The 20,662-nt window shown below is 46.6% G+C and overlaps 1 protein-coding gene across 8 annotated transcripts in view; it reads left to right on the top strand.

The window, feature by feature from the left end:
* The window catches only part of CAMSAP1 (calmodulin regulated spectrin associated protein 1), a 66,655-nt gene that overhangs the window by 25,629 nt on the left and 20,364 nt on the right, over nucleotides 1–20,662 (top strand). For 4 of the 8 annotated variants that reach the window (XM_070518340.1, XM_070518335.1, XM_044778368.2 and 1 more), the window contains 5 exons: nucleotides 2,945–3,207; nucleotides 4,312–4,473; nucleotides 12,199–12,279; nucleotides 13,207–13,239; nucleotides 16,064–16,205. In XM_070518340.1, coding sequence (XP_070374441.1) covers nucleotides 2,945–3,207; nucleotides 4,312–4,473; nucleotides 12,199–12,279; nucleotides 13,207–13,239; nucleotides 16,064–16,205 — 681 coding nt within the window. The remainder of the gene's footprint in view (nucleotides 1–2,944; nucleotides 3,208–4,311; nucleotides 4,474–12,198; nucleotides 12,280–13,206; nucleotides 13,240–16,063; nucleotides 16,206–20,662) is intronic. The other 4 variants (XM_070518338.1, XM_070518336.1, XM_070518337.1 and 1 more) reach the window with 2 other exon arrangements.

The raw sequence follows: 20,662 nt of genomic DNA, 5'->3' as shown, positions 1-20,662 counted from the left end.
AGAAGCCTGCTTCAGAGCCGTGGTTGCTGACCTCCTGCCTACCACGTTCCTGCGTTCCAGGAGGTTGTGTCTTTCTACACCTGTGCCCATGGATGCTCATCCTTCCTGGGGCCAACCCTCCACCTGTGCCTGTGTTCTGTCCCCTCTTCCTAGGGCTGTGACCCTGAGGAATCTTCCTCTCCGAGTCCTGCAGGTCTCTGCTGTCCTAGAGGGGAGCCCATCTGTCAGCCAAGTGAGAAGTGAGGTGGCTTAGACTAGGGGGACAGCAGTGATGTGGTGGGTGGCTGTGGCATGGCAGGAAGTTGTCATTTTCTGGATACATTTTAAATGGAAAGTCAGCCAGAGCTGCCAGTGGGTTGCCAGGAAGGGAAGAGACAGATGACCCTGAAGCTTTTGGTCTGAGCAGCTGACCTGGAGATGAAGCGCAGGAGGGGCAGTTTTGGGAGGTGTTAGAGTTCACTTATGGGTACATTAGGCTCGAGGTCCCCAGACCTGCACATGCAGATCTCAAGGAACGGGGATGGAGGAGCTCAGGGAAGTGGCCAGGCTTAGGATGTGCATTTGGGAATGACCGCCCACACGTGGTCCTTCAGGCCATGAAACTGACTGAGGTCACCTGGGCAGTAAACTGGAAAGTGCCCCCTTCTAGCACTTGGGGAAATGAGGGGGAACTAGCAGAGGAGATGGAGGCAGGGCAGGCATTGAGAGACGGGAGGGGGCAGCGAGAGGTGTCTCAACCCTGTCACTGGGGCCCTGGCTGGCTGGGCTGCTGCTGCCCAAAGTGACGCTTGTATCCTTCCCCATAACTGGCAGGAACTTCTGAAAATGTACTATGATCGTGGAACTCCCTGACTCAGGGAGACCCTGCCTCCCGTCTGGCTCAGAACCGGGTCCCACGTCCTCTGTGCGTGTCCTCCCAGGCTACCGTCCACTCCCTGGGACAGCTCACTCTGGTTTGTGTGCAGCTGGCTCCCTTTCCTCCCTTGGCTCCCCACTCATGTGTCACCTTGACTGCCTACAAAGAAAGCAGAGATCTTCCCACTGGAGTTTTTGGTGGAACCTACTTTTTTTATTATTGGTATGATCTGTTCTGTTTCAGAACTCCGAACAGTTTCAAGACAGGATGGTTCCTGATGTGATTGACATGTGTGGGGTTTGGATCAGATTTGTCCCCTGAGCCAGGGGTGTGTCACCAGCCTTGTAGAGCTGGAGCTGATGCTCACTCTGTCCACCCACAGGGCTGCCATGGCACTCATGAGATATGTGTTTTCTTTTTTTTTGAGGAAGACTAGCCCTGAGGTAACTACTGCCAATCCTCCTCTCTTTGCTGAGGAAGACTGGTCCTGAGCTAACATCTGTGCCCATTTTCCTCTACTTTATATGTGGGACGCCTACCACAGCATGGCGTGCCAAGCAGTGCCGCGTCCGCAGCTAGGATCCGAACTTGTGAACCCCAGGCCGCTGAAGCGGGATGTGTGCACTTAACCGCTATGCCACCGGGCCGGCCCTGAGATATGTGTAATGATGCTTAAAAACTGAAGTGCAGCGTCACTATTAGCAGCTGCTGTTAGAAATAAGAAACCAAGCACGGAGTGCCAGGAAATGAAGAGGGCCCCCAGCCCTGTGGTTAACTGACCCAGGGCTCAGACAGTAACGCCTGTGAAGAGAGTGGAAGGAGCCGGGGTCCTGTTGGAGAGCCTTTGCAAAGCTGCCTCTTCCCTTGGGTGGAGCGTGAAGCACCTGGCCCCCCGATATGAGGAGAACTCTGCTAGTGTCCTTGTGCACAGCACCAGTGTGACCGCGGGTTTCAGTGCTTGGTGTCATGGCTTTCCCACTCTAGCATTTTTGCAGATACGAGGCTTTTCTGAACTCTTCCAGAGGTGAGGACAGTTCCAGAAAGCTGTGGTGGGGGAGGTCTTAGGGCGTGGAGTGTGTTAAAGGTCCAGGGGTCTTCATGTGAAGAAATCAGCCTACTCTGTTTAACTTGGTGTTTCCCAATGTGCTGGACTACAGAGTCTCCCCCTCATTTTGGGGGGCGGCAGTTGGCAATCTTGCAGAGCAAACGTGTAGGACACTATTGGGGAGACCATTACAGCTGTCCAGAAAGTGGGCGTCCCCAGCTGCACACATGTGGCTGGTGTGTTGGTGCAGGAGGCAGTATAGATGCTGTGGATTGGACTGTGTCCACAGTTGGTTCCTGCCTCTTGTGACCTTGGGCACATTGCTTACTCTCTCTGTGCCTCAGTTTCCTCATTTGTAACGTAGGGACAGTCTTGATTTGATAGAATTGTGGTGTGCTTAAGTAACATGGCTCAAGTGGAGTTTAATGCCACCTGGTCCAAAGATAGTAAAGGCTTGTTGCCGCTGTTCTGTTGTCATGGTCACAGCGGCAGCAGGCCTGGCACTCTGTTCTGCAAAGACCATGGTGTTTGGCCTGCTTGTTGTCTCCAATTTGACATCAGAAAGAGGACGCGCTTGGCTCCCTCCCCAGGGGTGATGCTGAGTATACCACACAATGTCCCCGCAGTGTGACTAGGTCCTTGTTCTGTGTGCCACATGCTGTTCCCACAGTGTGACCAGGTCCCTGTTCTGTGTGCCACACGCTGTCCTGTGGTGGATCAGGCGCTGTGCAGTCCTAGCCTGACTGCGTCTTGGTTTCATTCAGCCCCACCAACCCCCTCAGGGCTCCTGCCCCTGCTTCTCACTGTCCTACGTCAGGAGAGTTGCTCCATGAGGTGGTGAGGTTACTAAGTGATGTGCATTGCCGTGTCCCCATGGGGGATGAGGAGTGAGTTTCCCATTGCCAGTGGAGGAGATGATGGGATTATGGACTAGCTGGGGTCTTGTATATTGTGAGGCGCCCGTCGTAATTAATGGCACCTTGTCCTCTGGGAGCATTTTGCAGTGGGTGTCGTGCTCACATGGTAATCTTTCCTTGGCTCAGATAACATCCCCGAGGACCTCAGGGACCCCTTTTACATCGACCAGTATGAGCAGGAGCACATCAAGCCGCCTGTCATCAAGCTCCTGCTGTCCAGCGAGTTGTACTGCCGTGTCTGCAGCCTCATCCTGAAAGGTGACCAGGTGGCCGCCTTACAGGGACATCAGTCTGTCATCCAGGCCCTGTCCCGGAAAGGGATTTACGTGATGGAGAGCGATGACACCCCCGTGATGGACCCTGACCTCAGCCGCGCACCCATAAAGATGGTGAGTGGCCTGTACCCCCCCCCCCCCTCCAGTGTGTCGGGTGCATTTGCCAGGGATACCGTTTGTCTCATACCCGCTGGCAGGAGCCTCTGGTGCAATGGGCACTCATGGGCGCCCCAGCCTGTCATGTCGCCAGCTGTCCATGTGTAGCTCGGCTGCATGGATGAGGCAAAGTTGGCCCTGAAACTTCAGGCACAAGATGGTGTAAGCACGAGTGTCCACAAGCTGGCCGAGGTTTGAGTGTGTGCGGTGGTGTCTTGAGTGATATATTTCTCTAAGTGCGAGTGATTGTTTTCGAAAACAGGGAAAAAACAGCTTCCTCTCAGTTCTTTTTCTCCTGTGCGTGCCGTGTGAGAGAGGAGGCTGAGTCGAGGCACGTTAATAAGAACATCTGGAGGCAGGCTTTTCTGCAGGTGTGACATGTAATCGTTGAGCCCATTTTATTAGATTGTTTCATGTATATCTTGTATTTTTGTGCCAAAATGAAGAAATAAATATGCCTTTTTCTCCCTTAAGCATCCCCCTCCCCATCTTTCTCTGAAAGCCATACCACTGACGTGACTTTTCCAGGCCGCTCCAGGTCTAAGCCAGTTCTGGTGCCTCCTACATTGCTTCTGTGTGGGCTGTTCACTGGCGTTTATGCTCTGTGGTTTTTCACTCTTGGACTTTGTGGATGACGTGTTGTGGCTCAAGAGAATGTTACTCAGGTTCTGGGAAGGAACGGGGTAAGGCACGGCATGAGTTTAGTGTGCAGAGCTCCTGACTGGTACCCAGGGCCTGTTGAGGGTCCTGTGGCCTCAGGCACGTCTGTCTGCCCTCCCGTACCTTTTCCCTCAGCTGCAAAGGAAAGATACGCCCACCCCGTCCGGGCTCTCCCAGGGTTGTCAGGGAGATGAGGAAGGAGGCATCAAGCCCTCCACACTACAGGGGGCCGCGCTGGCTCACCCCGAGGAGGGGCAACGTGTGGATAAAGATCGTAAAATCTCCTTACACAGACAGGAGAAAAACAATGGAACCTCAGAGTTTGGAGTCTGAGTAGGGTCTCCGCATTGAACCTGGTAGGAGAGGCAGGTTTGGGCAATTAACTGCTGCCTCTGCTCCCAGAGTGCCCATATGGCGATGGTGGACGCCCTCATGATGGCCTACACCGTGGAGATGATCAGCATCGAGAAGGTCGTGGCCAGCGTCAAGCGCTTCTCGACATTCAGTGCCTCGAAGGAGCTTCCGTATGACCTCGAGGATGCCATGGTGTTCTGGGTCAACAAGGTGAGTGCTGCAGCCGTGCCCAGAGCGAGAATGTGACTCTGTGGGTCATCCCCTCATCGGGCAGTGTGGACAGGCCGGGGTGCTCCTTGGGTGGCTGGTCCTCTTCCCCCTGAGAGCGGCACTTCCCTTGTGGGTCCTGCTGACACCAGACCCCAGCAGGTAAATGTGCTGTGACCGGAAATGTGTCTGCTGTGGTTCAAACAAAAGAAGCAAGCAGGTGTCCCTCCTGAAGGGGACGAGGAAGGAGCAGAGCAGGGGCTGATGAGCTTGTAGTTGAAAATACGGGCATGTTTATGGTTTAATTAGTAAATTCTTTTTATTTTTATCTTAAGTACCTATATGCATTGGAGTTCTCAGTTTTAAACGGCGTTTTGAGCATTAAGAATGGTATCTTCCTAAATGCTGCTTTCTCCCTTTGCTTTCGAAAGCTTACAGTGTCATCTTTTGTACAGTGTGTATAGAGAATGTTTATTTTAGCAGCATGTGATTATTTATAGGGTTACCTTACTTTAGCCTTTTGGGTATTTAGCCTCCTTATTTGCAAAGAGGCGTTCAGTGGGGACACTTTGCTAACAAAACAAAGGACATAGAAGATTAAGCAGCTCCTTGTAAAGTGTACAAGAATTTTTAAATTATTTCATTATACCATTTGCACGTGTATTCTTTATAATGTAAGGGCTTTATAAGAGGTGAAATAAAAATCCAGTGGCCATGGGATTTGTTGAAGAACGTGGCAAAGCCAGGCCAGAGTCTGTGTGGGTTCCCTGTGTGCTGGCCTCCTGCATCACTGTGACAGGCGAGCTTTCTGTCAGGTGTGCATTGTGGCTCCTAAGACAACTGCCCTGCGCTGTCCTTGGTTTCCTACCCAGGTGTGGGTTTGGGGAGTCAGGTGGATGGGCAGACCGCCTTACATCTCTGATCCCGTGGGGAGGTAGAGGGCTTTTCTAGGACTCAGTGGAACCTCTGGGTCCTGGTGTGGGCTCAGTGCCCCTAAGGTCACATCTTGGTGGTGGGTATCACATCTGACTCTTCCCCCAGCTTAGAATAATACTGTGCATGTGGGAGGTGCTCCGCAAGAATTTGGTTAAAATGTAGTGTTTAGGTGCATGTTTCACTAGGAGACTGAACCTTTGGGTGATATTTCTTTAATCCTAGCATGAGCTTCCTATGACCAGAAGTTCAAGTTTCAACTTTTTTCTTTAACGACTTTTATTAATTTTTCTCCTTATAAAAGAAATGACATGCTTATTATAAAAAATTTAGAGAACTTGGGTGAGCAGACAGAACAAGATATAAATACTCCTTAAGCTTACCACCTGTAGATGTGGTGTTCTGATGCATTCTCCTAGTTCTCATTTGTTCAGTGTAACATATCGACTTGAAAGCGCATTGGGTCTTCCCAGATGCGGGAGCGGCGGCCGAGGTTTGCGTTTGGCAGGATGTGGTGAGCAGGCCGCTGCCTGCTGCGGTCTCAGTGCGTGAGAGGCTGAGCTGTCCTCACGCTCCGTGCAGGGGTCTCCGTGTATGGTCACAATTATTTCCCTTCCACTTACTCTTGGTGGACAGTGGTTGTGCCTTAGCCGAGGTTCCTTTTTAAAGGCTTTGGATTGGTTTTTGCCAAATTTCTGACCATAAAGATTGTACCATTTTTTTTCATACTCTTAGTCCATGTGTCTTTTTTCCATGTCTTGTCATATATTGGATATTATTAAAAAATACTTGCCAATTCAAAAGGTGAAAAATAGTCTCGTCTTTTACTTGTATTTCTTCATTCACTGGCAAACTTAAAAAATAGAGTATATGTTTGGCTATTTGTCTGTCTTTTTGGTAGATTACTTTGTTTATCTTTGGCCGTATTTCTTGTGGGAGGGTACGTTCCTTTTTTCCCCCCCTCATCAGTTTTCTCATACATATATTTAGGGTGTTAGCCATTTGCCTTCTGTTTTAAATGCCTTCCCAGGTTACCGGCGCCTCTGTTTCCCTGTGGACTTGGCTCCCATGTAGAAGGTGGCCTTCGTACAGACCAGCAGCGTCACTGTGGTGCTCTGGCATGTGAATTCTGGTAGTTCCCTCCATGTTTTCAAGAAACGCACTCTGTCTCTGACTTGGGGCCTGTCCTGGCTCCAGAAGATGTTGCCTTCTGACTTACTCTTATTACAGATGTTGATCATGGCTCACGTGACCCTCCCCTCTGGTCCACGTCTTTCTGCATGGTCACGTGGACTGCTTGGACCAGGTCAGTGGTCGGACTTGACGTTACCACGCGCCCCTTGTCTTGAGCCGTGCTTTGTTTTTCCTGGAGTTAATGCTTCAGTTTCTCATGACCTTTTTTCCCCTTACCCAGTATTTACATTTTTATTCAATGTTTTCCATGTTTTGCAATTTTCTCAGCATTTCCATGTGAATTTAAGTTTCTGGCACTTAATGGAGTTTCCCTCATGTGAACCGTCTGATGTGGGTGAGCTGTGAGCTCCGGCCGGGGGCTCTCGCTCCGCTGCTTTCCGGTAGGCTCTCTCCAGCGCTGGTGCTCAGTTTTGGTAACTCGTGACTCTAAGGAATTTGTCAGTTTTCCTTAAATTGTTGACTTGATTGGCATAAAGTTCGTAGTGTTTCTTTGTCACCCTTTAGCGTGTGCTCTGTGGCGCTGTCCCTGCTTGTCCCTGCTCTGGGCGACTGCGTGTTTGCTCCTTCCCTTGGCTCATCTGGCGCATCGACTTTATTAATCTCCTAAAAGACTTGCTTTTTTTCTGTTGCTTTCTGTTTAATTTCTCCTCTTGCCTTATTATTTTTTCTTTCTACTTGTTTTGAGTTTAATTTGCTCTCCTTTTAGTTAAGGTAGAGGATTAGTTCCTTTCCACCCGTCTTGGTTTGGAATATGAACGTTTAAGGCTGCGTCTTCCTGAGTAGGGCCTTAGCTGCGCCTTACACATCTGATGTGTCGTGGCTTCCATCATCCTCTTCAAGATTGCCAGCTTCACGTGTAGACTGTTGTTTAATCAGGGAGTCATCTACAAGTTTGTAGTTTAGTTTCCAAATTTGTAAGGGGGAGAGGCTTTAAATATCTTTTAGTGCTTTGGTTTCTGATTTTGTTGTGGTCGGAGAACATACTTTGTGTGATTTCAGTCCTAAATTTATTGACTTGTCTTCTGGTCCAGCGCATGGTCTTGCAGCATGTTTCTTGTGCACTTGAAAAGAATATTTGTCCTGGCGTTGAGTAGAGTGCTCTTTGTCACTTCAGATTGGTGGTTGGTGGTGTTTGCATCTTCTGGAGTCTTCTTGCCCTGTCAGTCACTTACTCTAAGAGGAGAGTTGACATCTCCAGCTGTAATATTGTCTGTTTTTCCTTTTGGTTGTCTCAGTTTTTGCTTTATGTCTTTCCACACTGTTACTACATTTATACACCTGTGGGATTTTTTTTTTTTTTTTTGCTGAGGAAGACTCACCCTGAACTAATGTCTGATGCCAATCTTCCTCTTTTTGCTCGAGGAAGATTGGCCCTGAGCTAACATCTGTGCCAGTCCTCCTCTATTTTTTATGTGGGTTGCCATCACAGCATGGCTGCTGATGAGTGGGAACTGAACCTGGGCCACTGAAGTGGAGCACACCGAACTTAACCACTAGGCCACGGGGCCGGCCCACACTTGTAGAATTTTTATATCTTCTTGATGAATTAACCCTTTTGTCATCATGAAATGTCTGTCTTTATCACAAGTGATAATCTTTGTCCTGAAGTCTACTTCATTTAATACTAATATGGCTGCTCCAGCTTTCTTATAACTAGTGTGTGCATGGTGTGTCTCTTCCCTTCCTTTTATTTTTAACCTCTTGTCTTTCTATTTTAAGTGAGTTTCGTATGGATACTGTAAGTTGGTCTTGCTTTTTTATTCAGTCTGACAGTCTGTGCCTTATCATTGGAATGTTTACAGCAGTTACATTTAATGTGATTATGGAGGTGTCTGGGTTTTACCATCTTGTCTGCTTTCTCTCTATCTCAGTTTTTCTTTGTCTTTCTTCTCTTCTGACTTATTTTGGATTGAGTACTTTTTAGTGCCCAATTTTATCTTATTTAGTGTCTTATTTTATTTCGTGTCATTTTCTCTCCAGTATTTTTTAGGCTACTTTAAGGTTTACAATATACATCTTCAGGTTATCACATTCCACCTCCAAGCAGAGTGACACCGTTTCATGGATTGTGTCGGAAATGTCCTTTCCCCTTCTGACCTTTGTGCTACTCTTGTCATTCATTTCATCATAACCTCCGAAACGTGATTTTTGCTTTCAATAGTCAGTTCCCTTTAAAGGAATTAAAAACAGAGAATAATATTTACCCACGTATTTTCCATTTGTGTTGTTCTTCCTTTGTACAGATATAGTTCTCAAACTCTTTGGTTTCAGGACCCTTTCACACTCTTAAAAATTACTGTGGACCCCAAGAATTAAAAAAAAAATTATCACTATGTACCATATTAGAAATTAAAAGCAAGAAAATTTAAAAATATTTATTAATTCACTTAAAAATAACAGCTCATTTCATGTTAATATGAACAATGTACTTTTTATGAAAAATAACTTTTCAAAAATAAATGGTGATATTTTACAATTTTGTCAGCTTCTTTAATATCTGGCTTACTAGAAAACAGCTGGATTCTCTTCCCTGCTTTTGCATCTTATCTGTTATAATGTGTTATATTTATTGAAGTATATGAAGGAAATCTGGCTCCAAATGGTATATGGTTGGGAGAGGGGAGAGTATTTCATAATCTTTTCAGAAAATTATCCACGTCTTATTTTGATTCTACACTGAAGCTTGATAAGTGGTAGTTTCTCAAAGGTTAATTGCAGTGTGGAATTTGAAACCATTATCAATTAAATTTTTTTTAAAAAATTGTGATACAGTTGACATGCTGAAAACTCCCTATTTAATTTAATTAAATTAATTTATTTTTTGCTGAGGAAGATTTGCCCAGCGCCAACATCTGTTGCCAGTCTTCTTCTTCTTTTGCTGAGGAAGATTTGCCCTGAGCTAACATCCGTGCCAGTCTTCCTCTACTTCACATGTGGGACGCTGCCACAGCATGGCTGACAAGTGGTGTAGGTCCATGCCCAGGATCCAAAGCCACAAACCCAGGCCGGCGAAGTGGAGTGTGCCAAAGTTAACCACTAGGCCATGGGGCCAGCCCCCACTCACTATTTTAAAGTGTGCAGTTTAGTGGTTTTTAATATATTCAGAAGGTCGTACAGCTCCCACCACTAATTCCAAACGTTTTCTCGCACCCTGAAAGAGACTCTGTGCCCGTCAGTTCTCGCTCTCCACCCCTTCCAGCCCCTGCTGGTCACTCATCTGCTTTCTGTCTCTGTGGATTCTTCTCTTCTGGACACTTCGTATGCCTGGAGTCATACAGCAGGTGGCCTTGAGCGTCTGCCTTCTTTCAGCTCAGCACAACTCTCAGCCATCTTGTAGCGTTTATCAGCACCTCATTCCTGTTTATGACTGAGTAATACTTGTTATGTCACGTTTTGTTTGTCTGTTCCTCAGCTGAGGGACATTTGCGGTGTTTCTGCTTTTTGGCTGTTGCGAATGGTGCTGATGTGAACACTTGTTACAAGTGTTTGTGAGGATGCGTTTTTGTTTCTCCTGGCTGTGTCTCTCGGGGTGGAACTGATGGGTCGTATGGGGCTCTTTGTTTAACTTTCTGAAGCAGTGGCGAACTGTTGTCCACAGCGACCGCACCATTTTACGTTTCCACCAGCAGTAGCTGAAGTTTCCACTTTCCACATCCTTGCTAACACTTGTTTTTCTGATTTTTCAGTTCTAGCCGTTCTGTAGGATGTGAAGTGGCATCTCATTGTGGTTTAGATTCACATTTCCCTGATGGCTAATGACGGGGACCTCTTTTCATGTGCTTATTGGCTATTTGTACATCTCCTTTGGAGAAACGTCTCTTCAAATCCTTTGCCCATTTTGAAATGGATTATTTGTCCTTTTATTGTTCTAAGAATTCTTTTATCTAGTATTCTTGATGCTAGGTCAGTGAACTTTTTGTACTCTGTTATATTAAAGTCATTGTATCTTCTTTGCGTCCTTCCTGGCTCTTTTGCTGGCCTGTAATTCTGTGACATCACACATTGGTCATTTGGAAAAGTGTTCCACTGAGTTGCATAGATTTTCCCAGTGTTGTCACATTTCATGATACAGTATCAAAAATTACATTCATTAATGTCACCACCAATCTAATCAGAAAATCTTTTCCTGGGGCTGGCCCAGTGGCCCAGTGATTAAGTTTGCACGTTCCGATTCTTGGCAGCCCGGGGTTCGCCGGTTCAGATCCTGGGTGTGGACACGGCACCGCTTGGCAAGCCATGCTGTGGTAGGCATCCCATGTATAAAGTAGAGGAAGATGGGCATGGATGTTAGCTCAGGGCCAGTCGTCCTCAGCAAAATGAGGAGGATTGGCAGTAGTTAGCTCAGGGCTAATCTTCCTCAAAAAAAAAAAGAAAGAAAATCTTTTCCATATTTGAAAGCTGTCTAGCTTATGGCAGAAACATATTTTCTAAAAATTTTTTTTATTTCCAGTATCTTATTCTGAAAAATTTTAAACATGCAGTTAAGTTGAAACAATTTGGAGGCCGGCTCTGTGGCCGAGTGGTTAAGTTCGTGCAATCCGCTGCGGCAGCCCAGGGTTCAGATCCTGGGCACGGACATGGCACTGCTCGTCAGGCCACGTTGAGGCGGCGTCCCACATCCCACAACTAGAAGGACCTGCAACTAAGATATACAACTATGTACCGGGGGGGGGCATTTGGGAATAAAGCAGCAAAAAAAAAAAAAAAAAAAGAAGATTGGTAACAGTTGTTAGCCTAGGTGCCAATCTTTAAAAAAAAAAAGAAATAAAGAACACTCATGTCCCCGCCCCCTAGATTTTACAATGTTTTACATTTTACATTAGATTTTATATTTTACAGTACTTGCTTTATTGCTTATCCATCCATTCTAATTCATTTATTTTTAAGTTTTTCTATATTGATTTTTCTTTTAAAAAATAATCTTTCTACTTCCTTGATTTGATTTGCTTGAGTTCACTTAGCTATATTCTTGTTTAGTAATAAAATCTGCCTTTTCCTCTGATTATAGCTTCGACCACATCCTTTTAACCATTGATGAATATTTTTCTTCATGGTATTTTATAATTGCAATTTTGGTTTTATCTTTGAGTTAATAATTCCAGGAGAGAATGCTTTAATTTCCAAGAAGTTGTGTTAGTTATCTAAGCGCTGTGCAGTTAAAGCTTTGGGATTAAAGTTACCAAGTGTTATTTTTGTGTGCTCGGGGGCCTGGGTGAGCCGCCCCTTAGGCTCTGCAGGGGGCATCTCAGCCAGACTGTTCATCAGCAGTGTTTGTTGATGCTGACGGAGCACGTGTGCTGCTTGTGCACCGTAGACGTCCAGTGATGGGGCTTGTTGATCTGTCGTGAGCTGGAAGCATTGCGCGAGCGTTTGGAGGCACAGAGTATTTCCTGGAGTAGCAGGCTGACCTTGTCCACGTTGAGTCACAGACCACGTGGGGTCCGTATATTTCTGCATGTGTGTAATTGGCCTAAAGAACACCTGTGTCTAAGAGTCCAGAGTTAAAACAAGGGAAGTGGGGTCTCTGGGTGGCAAAGTAAAGATATGGCTACCAGTGTCGGAAAGCAATTGCCTTTTTAATGCGTTTTTCTTCTACTTTAGGTAAATCTTAAAATGAGAGAGATAACAGAGAAGGAAGTGAAGTTAAAGCAGCAGCTGTTGGAGAGCCCGGCCCGTCAGAAGGTAACGGGCTAGTTTAACCGCTCTGCTGTGCACGGAGTTCTGTGCCCCTGGTCTTAGAGAATCACATCATAGTACTCCTTGCTTAGTCTTTATTTTTACTCACTAAGAAAGGAGTGGGTCTCCTCGATCCCCTGGCAGCTGGCTCCCCTTTTCCCCCTGGCCCGGAGTAGTCTTGTGTTTAGCTTGAGAGGGTGAGGGAGATGTTGGGAGGTATTGGGAAGCTCAAAAGTAAGGGGTGACAGGGCTACCCAGGAGTTACTTCCAGAAGTCAGCAAATGCGGAGTGAATTGCCTACTGCCAAGGGTCCCCTTGACAATCCCTTACACTGGGGTCTATGCAACTGGTTGTAGATCTCTCAAACCCAGTGTGGAATTCAGGTGGATAAATATTACTTGTCTAATGAAATGATGCTGACGGTGCCTTAGGCATTCCGGTCATTTCTGTCCTTTTCTTCCCCTGACGTTATTTCATTTTTTGCCGAGCACGTGTGACTGCGTCCCTTGAACGCGTGCACGACGTGGCCCAGCCATGTCTGCCATCGCTCGGCGTCTGCTCGCTCCTGGACTCTGGGGATGCTGTGGGCACCACACACTGGGCCTGCTTGTGAACCTCCTTGTTCCTCCGAGGGGCACAGATGAGGCACTGAGTCTTGGTTGGCCTCTGTCCTTTTCGATGCCCAGCCTCTACCAAGTTTCCGGAGTGTTCTTTGCTCCTGCAGAGGCCAGTGTTGTAGAGGTGCCTGTGACCTTCCACTTGAGTCATCTGAGAATACAGAATGTCCAGGCCACGTGCGCTGGACAGATCTTCCTTCTCAGAGACGTCCCGCCTCTCTTGTAAATGCTGTGTGAACGTGGTGTCACGTCCCTCCACACATGGACCTTCCCTGCTGACGCTCCTCTCCTGCCTTCCTTCCCTTGCTCCGGGCAGTCTCCCTCCAAGTGGTACTGGAAGTTAGTGCCTGTAAGTGAGCTCCGTGCGCCGCTGCCATCAACAGCCATCCTGTTGCAATCACTTGCTTCCATTGAAAGTCGCTTGCACCCGAACCTGTTTCTTTTTTCAAATGTCCTCCTCGGTATTGTTATGACACTTTGTCCAGTACGAGCGATAACCTGATTCTGGGCTGAGTAGGCTCCATAATGTGGCACTTGGGAGTTCTAAGGTGCGTTTCATAGATAACACACAGAGTTTGGTTTTGCCCAATTTCCTAGGTAATTTTAAAGATAGAGTTTTGTGTTTCTTCCTATGGAACTTAGTTATTTCTTTACGTGATGAAAGGAAAAGTAAACGATAGGATCTATTCTCTTTTCTAATGGAAGTCAGAAGGAATGATAAATAATTAATTTCCCAAGTTATTCTTTATATTTTGTTCTTTCTGATCCTGCCTTCCCTAATGGAGATATTAATAGGACACGTCTTAGTAACTGGAGCGTGGACCGTCTGATGAGGAAGACGGTGCACCCTGTGAAAGGGTGCTCGTGGGCTATGGAGAAGGACTCGCTCCCCAAGGACCTTTAAATAAAATGTTGTGTGAATCTTCCCATAAAAAGAAAGTCAGAAAGTAGTCAGTCCAGCTGTGCTCCACGTGGTGCCCGTTCTGCATAGGAACGAGTTTGTTACACTGTTCCTGTGGGAAAATACCTGGCGCTCCAAGTGGTACATTTTAAAATGAAGTTTTAGAGCACAAATCTTTTTGCTTACTCCTTTGATGGCCTGTTTCCGTTAGTTTAATTGTTTGGGCCAGATTATCTTTGGAATTCTGTGATGTAGGAGACACCAGGGGGAGAAGCTGGTGAGTGAGATCCGTGTGAGCAGTGATGTGGTCTGCCTTCCGGCTGATGGAGAATTTGCTTCTCTGAAATAGAGTAATAACAAAGAAAAGGAAAACATCTTTATGAATATTTACATATTTTTTAGCTTCTTGAATCCTGAAAGCCAAACAGCAAATATTAAAACAATTAGGTGATGTAGTGAGGATAGAGTCAGAAATTCAGCTGTGCTACAGGAAGTGAGGTTTCAGATGAGAGTTTTATAGGAACTGGAACTGTGACCAAGAGCAGTGACCCCTCAGGAGTCCTTTAGTTCATGACGGCGCTGCCTGCAGTGTCCAGCAGACAGGCTGGAGAGCGTAAGTGTGGCTGGGGCTGGTCAGATTGGCAGGTCCAGAGGTTTCACCGTAACACTCCAGCCTGGAGGGTTGACAGACCTGACTTGAAGGTGATTCTAAAAGCTCCCTGGACCCTGTAGTTGAGTGTTTTGCCTGATTTTAAACGCATACCATCCATCTTCAGTCGAGGAAACATTTGCTTTACTGCATGCTGTGGTCGGTCACTCGTGTGTGCTGTCTGTCTGTGTGGAAGCCTGGCCTGGCGCATGCCCTCGTGTTCTGCATGCTGGAGCCCGTGGACCTGGCCCCCGGCGCAGTGTGGGCATGTTACATGTTGTAGCCAAGGCTGTGAGCCCTGAGAAACAAGTTAAAGTCTATGTCGAAACAGATTTTAGTGATGTGAAATAAGCCTTATTCCTAATTTTAAAAGAATGTATTAGAAATGTTTTATACTAAGTATCATTATTGAGGGGCTGGCCTGGTAGCCTAGTGGTTAAATTTGCGTGTTCTGCTTTGCGGCCATGGGTTTGCCGGTTTGGATCCTGGGTGTGGACCTCCACACCACTCATCAGGCCATGCTGTGGCAGTGTCCCACATTTACATAGAGGAAGATTGGCATAGATGTTCGCTCAGGGCCAATCTTCCTCACACACACACACACAAATATATATATATATATATATAAAATCAAATATGAGTATTGATTATTCTATTCTCTATGCTTACTAAGATTACGACTTTAAATTCCAGATTGCTGAGAGAGAGTTTTTCTTTAGGTTGAACTCTCAGAAATCCATAGTTGTTGGTACAGACTGTGGTTCTCTTCCTCTAGTTTGGGTTTTGTACCTTCCTCCTCTCAAGAAAACGTGGCTTGCAGGAAATGCCATATTTTAAAGCCATATTGTGACTGTGAACACAGAAAGAACGAGCGTCCAGTAGGGCGTTTGGGACAGGCACCTGTGCTGACCCACCTCAGGCATCAGTGGCGGCCTGTGTGCTTGGACGCTGACCTCAGTTATGGGCGTGGTGCTGAGGGGCTCGGGGCAGCTCACATGCATGCACATGGTTTCCCCAAAGGCAGGAGTCTGGAGACCTTGAGAAGATACTTGTTTATAGAGCACCTGGCCTGCATTCAGTTTCCTGACACTTTGTTGCGCTTACTAGAGGGGCTGGTTGATGTATTGTACGAAATTTTGTCTAGCCTGGTTTCTGAAATTTCTCAACCTATATATTAACACTCTTTTGTATTTTTCTCAATAGCTGAGGGTAATGCCAATAATACTGAGAAAAGTAGCAGTAACTTGGATCTTCCATGTGTTAGGATGTTCACCTTTTAACTTGTTTCTCATTCTTTACCGTATACCAGCTTTTGGTAGTGTAGGCGTGCCTTCTGCTCTCTTTTCTGTGTGTGTCACGGCACTTTAGAGTGAGGGGCCCTGTGTCGTTAGCAGCTGATTGCTGTCACCCAGTGTAGCCGTGAAGCCCAGTTCCCTGGATCGTGACATACATGTTCCAGGCAAAGAATGTAATCCAGGCGTTTTGAGCTTTTTCCTACAATTGCTGCTACTCCACACAGTGTCCACGGGCGTTATGTTAGCTCTCGATTTAACCATCTGCCTGTGATGCAGGCCCTAGTGAAGGCACGTCACGTATTGAGCGTTTTCCTTTCATCGCCTGCAGGTGCGCTATCGCCGAGAGCACCTGTCTGCGAGGCAGCCGCCCTGCTTCCCGTTGCTGGAGGACCTGATGAGAGACAGCAGCGATGGGGCCGCTCTCCTGGCCGTGGTCCACTTCTACTGCCCAGAGCAGATGAAGCTGGATGGTGAGTGGAGAAGGCTCCCCTTGAACAGACCTAACGCCTTAAAAAGATGTTATAATACACTGACCCAAACGTTTAAAAAACCAGAAGGTAACACGCTGAGTCCTTAATACCCACTGGGATGCTGGCATATAGATGAAAAGATTTGAGGAGGATGTCCTTACACTTAACCTGTGTTTTATCTGAGGAAGAAATTGTATTTTGAAAGTATTTGGGTGTGTTAAATATTTGTGACTTTACTCAAGTCCCAGAATAGTTAGGATATTTTCAGTCCCCTTACACTTGTTTTACATCTAGAACTTAGTTTGGGGATAGGAAAAGGAGTGAAGAATACAGTCTGTATACAAACCATTTATGAACGATTCCTGCGTGCTTGGTACTGGTGGCGTTACGATGCCAGTGCATCTTTCTGAGGCGCTCACAGACTGGTGGTGGGGAGAGAGAGATGCAAATGACTCTGTGAAGAGCATGACAGTGGGTGTCTATACAGGGGGCCGTGGGAACTGGAATTCTGATTTAGGCTTGGCTGAGCACCCTCTTTCTGAGGGAAGGGGGTACAAGGGCTAGAGAATGCCCGGAATGCTGCCCCACACGTGAAGTATTTGTGTTAGACTCCGGCGCTAGAGATTGAGCTGACGTTGGTCCTGTTCCTGCTCCAGGTACAAAAATGCTGGATCTTGTAGTTTTTCTAGATAAAATAGTTTTTAAAATGCACAGCTGAACTTGAAAGGAAGGGGAGTCTCGGGGTCTAGGAGAGGGCCTCTGTCTTTGAGTGAAAACCTGTGAGCTGACGGGCCTCCCGGGCCTCATGCTCACTTGGCCTTGGGGCTCTGTGGTTGGAGCTGGCACCAGGACCCTGGGAAGGAGGAGAAAATCTCCACCTCCTGTCCAGGAAAAAACCAGGAGGCTGGTCAGATGCCTGTGGTGGGGGAGGGGCAGGGGCCTCTCCTGATGGGAGAGAGGTTGAAATGAATGCTGCCTGCTGTATGCCACCGGGAGGTTCGTGTGGAGTAGAGTCCAGGACTCCTGAAGTTCGCGGGCCCTGGCAGGAGTTAAAGCAGAGTTTTGCTGTGTAGGAGTGATTGCACGTGCCAGGGCCCACTGGACACCGCAGAGAACAATCACCCTACGGCCGGAACATGGGCCTTGTGGGAAAACAGAACCACACAAGGAGAGAGGCCTCACCAGAGCTGCAGATATGACGTATTTGGCACCAAGACGTCGGTGAAAAAGAACATCTGAACAAGAACGCAGTGTTTAAAATGATTAAGACGTAAGAGAAGAACTAGAAAACAAAAGAAGGACAAGGACAGGAGTGGTACCTGTGTCTTGGAGTTACAGGTGTGTTTCCTGTGTGCTGGCGTTAGAGGAGTGGGAGGGACCTGTTTGCTGGAGTTTTTCCTTTATCCTCAGCACCTTTTTTGCGTTTTCTTCTCTTTTCATGTCTTTCATCCTCTGCATTCGGGATATTTTCTGAAGTCTACCTTCTGGTTCACTGGTTCACTTAGTTCTTGCTTCAGTTGTATCCAGCCTGCTTCCAGCATGTCCACTGGGATCTAAAGACAAAAAGAATTAGTCAGGCTGGGAGTCAGTGTTGGTGCTGGAATGACCCACAGTTGAAGCTCATTCCATCTAATAGCAGAATATCAATATGGATATTTTAAAAGCTGACAGAATTACAGGGAGAAATGAACAGAGCCACACTCCTCACTTACACTGTGGAAAGTGATTGAAGAAGCAGATAAGAAGAGTGAGGCCACGGAAGATCTGAACCCAGAATTAACAAGCTTGGTCCTGGGCACCAGCCATTATGGAATATGCTCTTTCAAAATAAGCAAGCATAGAAATATTTACAAAAATGGACTTGTTAAGGCCACAGAGGAAACCAACAGATTGCAAAGAATTGATACTTTTCCCATGGTGCAGTAAAATGAGAAATCAGTAACAAAAACATGCAGCCCCTTTCTCTAAACCTCTGAAGTCTTTAATGCTTAGAAACCAAAGAAGACACTTTTCAATATTTCATGGGTCAAAGTAGAAACCATAGTGGAATTTTCTAGTCTGAGCTGCACGTGGACAGGGATTTCCTGTCTGTCTTGTTCACTGACAGATCCCAGCCCTCTGCAAAGGTGTCTTGGACGAGCTGGTGTTCAGTAGATACTTGTTGAATAAGTGAGTGAATGACATACGTGCCAGAACTTGTGGATGCAGCTCAGAGTGGCCAGTAAAGGGCCATTTGTAGCCTCAGTGCATATTCTGGAAAAGAAGGAATTTTTAAAATTAGTGAACTAGGTTGATCTCAGTGCATTATAAGAGAACTTAGAAGTAAACCCAAAGAATCGAAGGAAAGGGAACGAAGAGTAGCTTCCTGTTTCCTTCTCTAAAATCACTCCGATACAAGGAGAAGAAGGGACTGAATTGCACATTCCACCTGGGAGGAAACTGGGAGACCTCTGGACCCTGAATGACAAGCCGCCTAATCAAGGAGTGGTAAAAGGAGGGCAAGCCAGAGCAGCAAGCCGGCTCCTCCCGTGGAATCTCAGCAAGGCACCGAACGGACGTGCCAGGACGGCAGGGACAGCGAGGACTTGGTGGGGGTTCTTTGAAAGTCACTTGGAAGAGCAGCAAGAGCCCATGTCCCCTTCTCCTCTGTCAGGTAGTGATGGCGTCCTCCCCACACCCTCGGGAGATGGGGGCTCACTCTCGTGGCAAACAGAGCCTGAACAGGATGCTCTGTGGGGAACCCGGTGCTTTGTGAGGTGGCCCACAGCTCACAGGGAGAGGGAGGGCTGGGTCCAGAGTATGGGGATGCAAGGCCACCTATTGGGGAGATATGGTGAGATCTCACTCCACGTGAGACAGAAGCCCCTCTCCTTGGGTGAAAGACCTAACCTGAAAGCAAAATTTAAAATTTTGCTTCTGAAAATTTCTGAAAAGAAAATATTTTTTTCTCTTTTTTTAATTTGAAACCTTTGAAAACTAATCACATGAAACTACAAAATTAGTAAATGTCTTGAAATCTGTATATAAAACATAAGTTGGCTCTCATTTCAAACTCTCATTTATTAGTGTACCACTCAATCTTAAAAAAAAAGGAAGGGCAGCTTCTAAGATAATCTTAAACCATTCTTTGAAAAAGGAAACTGTTCCTTTTAAGTTTGCACTCAGCCCATACTCCAGTTTCAAAACACATCATTTAACTTGTTTGCTCATGGACATTTCCAAGACGAGACTTTGTTTCACTCCCGTAGCTTCCGGTTGTCAGGAAACCCATGTGTTCCTTTATGGAAGGAGTTTGGTCCTTTCCTGCCAGTGTTCTTGATCCTCCTTTTTGCTTCTGGGGGCGTGTCCTCTGGTTCACTGTCGTCTTCATCATAAAAAGCTGCTGCTCCCGAAAGGGTTTTTGGAGCAAGATTTGGAAGTTTCTTCAGGCTCACTTGATCCAAGTTTGGTGGATACAGCTGAGGCTCTCTTTGTCGTCTCACTGCCTGTGGCAAATCCAAAACGGAGGGCTCTGCAGGCTTTGTTGGGTGGTCTGCAGCCACTTCTTCAGCTGGCCGCTTCTGGGCCGCGACTGGAGCTCACCTCTCCTGGCGCTGGCACTCCAGCTCGAGGCGGCCCCAGGCCTCTCTGCTCCCTCCTCCCGTCTGCCAGTTCCCTGTGTTTATGGCTTTGGTGTTGGGATGCATTACTTAAGTTATAAAAAACCACAATTAATAGGAAAGATTCGCATATTTAACCATAATAAAATTCAATATGGTGACAAAGGAATGTCATAAACAAAATTATGTGAGAAACTATATCCGTAAAAAATATTTGCAACAAATATAAATTGATAAAGAATTGTCACACAGTCCTTTTGTAACAGTAATACATAAAGGATTCCTATAAATCATTAAGAAAAAGACAAACAACCCAGAGGCAGGATAAGAACAGGCTTTTCAGGGAGAGGAAGTGGGGTAAAACCACTCCAGTCACCAGGGATGTGCTGTTTCAGAAAGGGGTATTTCACACCCATCAAATTGGCAAAAATTAGAAGGCCTGATCATGCCAGGGTGGAGGTAGGACAGGAGCAAGCTCCAGAGGTCTGTGGTGGGCTGTGAAGAGGTGTTGGCCAGGTGTGAGGAGTGTAGCTTGTGGCCCTGCCAGCCCCTTCTCTGAGTGTGCAAGTGCAGAGAGGACACACAGTTTTGGTGTTTACAGCATTTTTTGTGATAGTGAAAATCGTGGAACACTATATAGTGGTTAAAATGAACGACTGAACTCGAGCCACATCAACATAGATCTGTTTGGAAAGCTAATACTGAATTGGGGGGAAAAACAGGCTGCAGAATGGTCGGCCTAGTTTGTCATCATTAATGTAAATTTAAGAGAGCCAAGTCTGCGGTGTACTGTTTATGGGCACATTGCTCATGGGCCCAGACCGTGTGTGCTGAAAACACTGACGCCTGCGTGGGAGG

Source organism: Equus asinus, chromosome 10, assembly GCF_041296235.1.
Source record: "Equus asinus isolate D_3611 breed Donkey chromosome 10, EquAss-T2T_v2, whole genome shotgun sequence".
Taxonomy (NCBI): domain Eukaryota; kingdom Metazoa; phylum Chordata; class Mammalia; order Perissodactyla; family Equidae; genus Equus; species Equus asinus.
The sequence above is the reverse complement of the archived record's forward strand: the minus strand, read 5'-3'. Positions and strand labels throughout refer to the sequence as shown.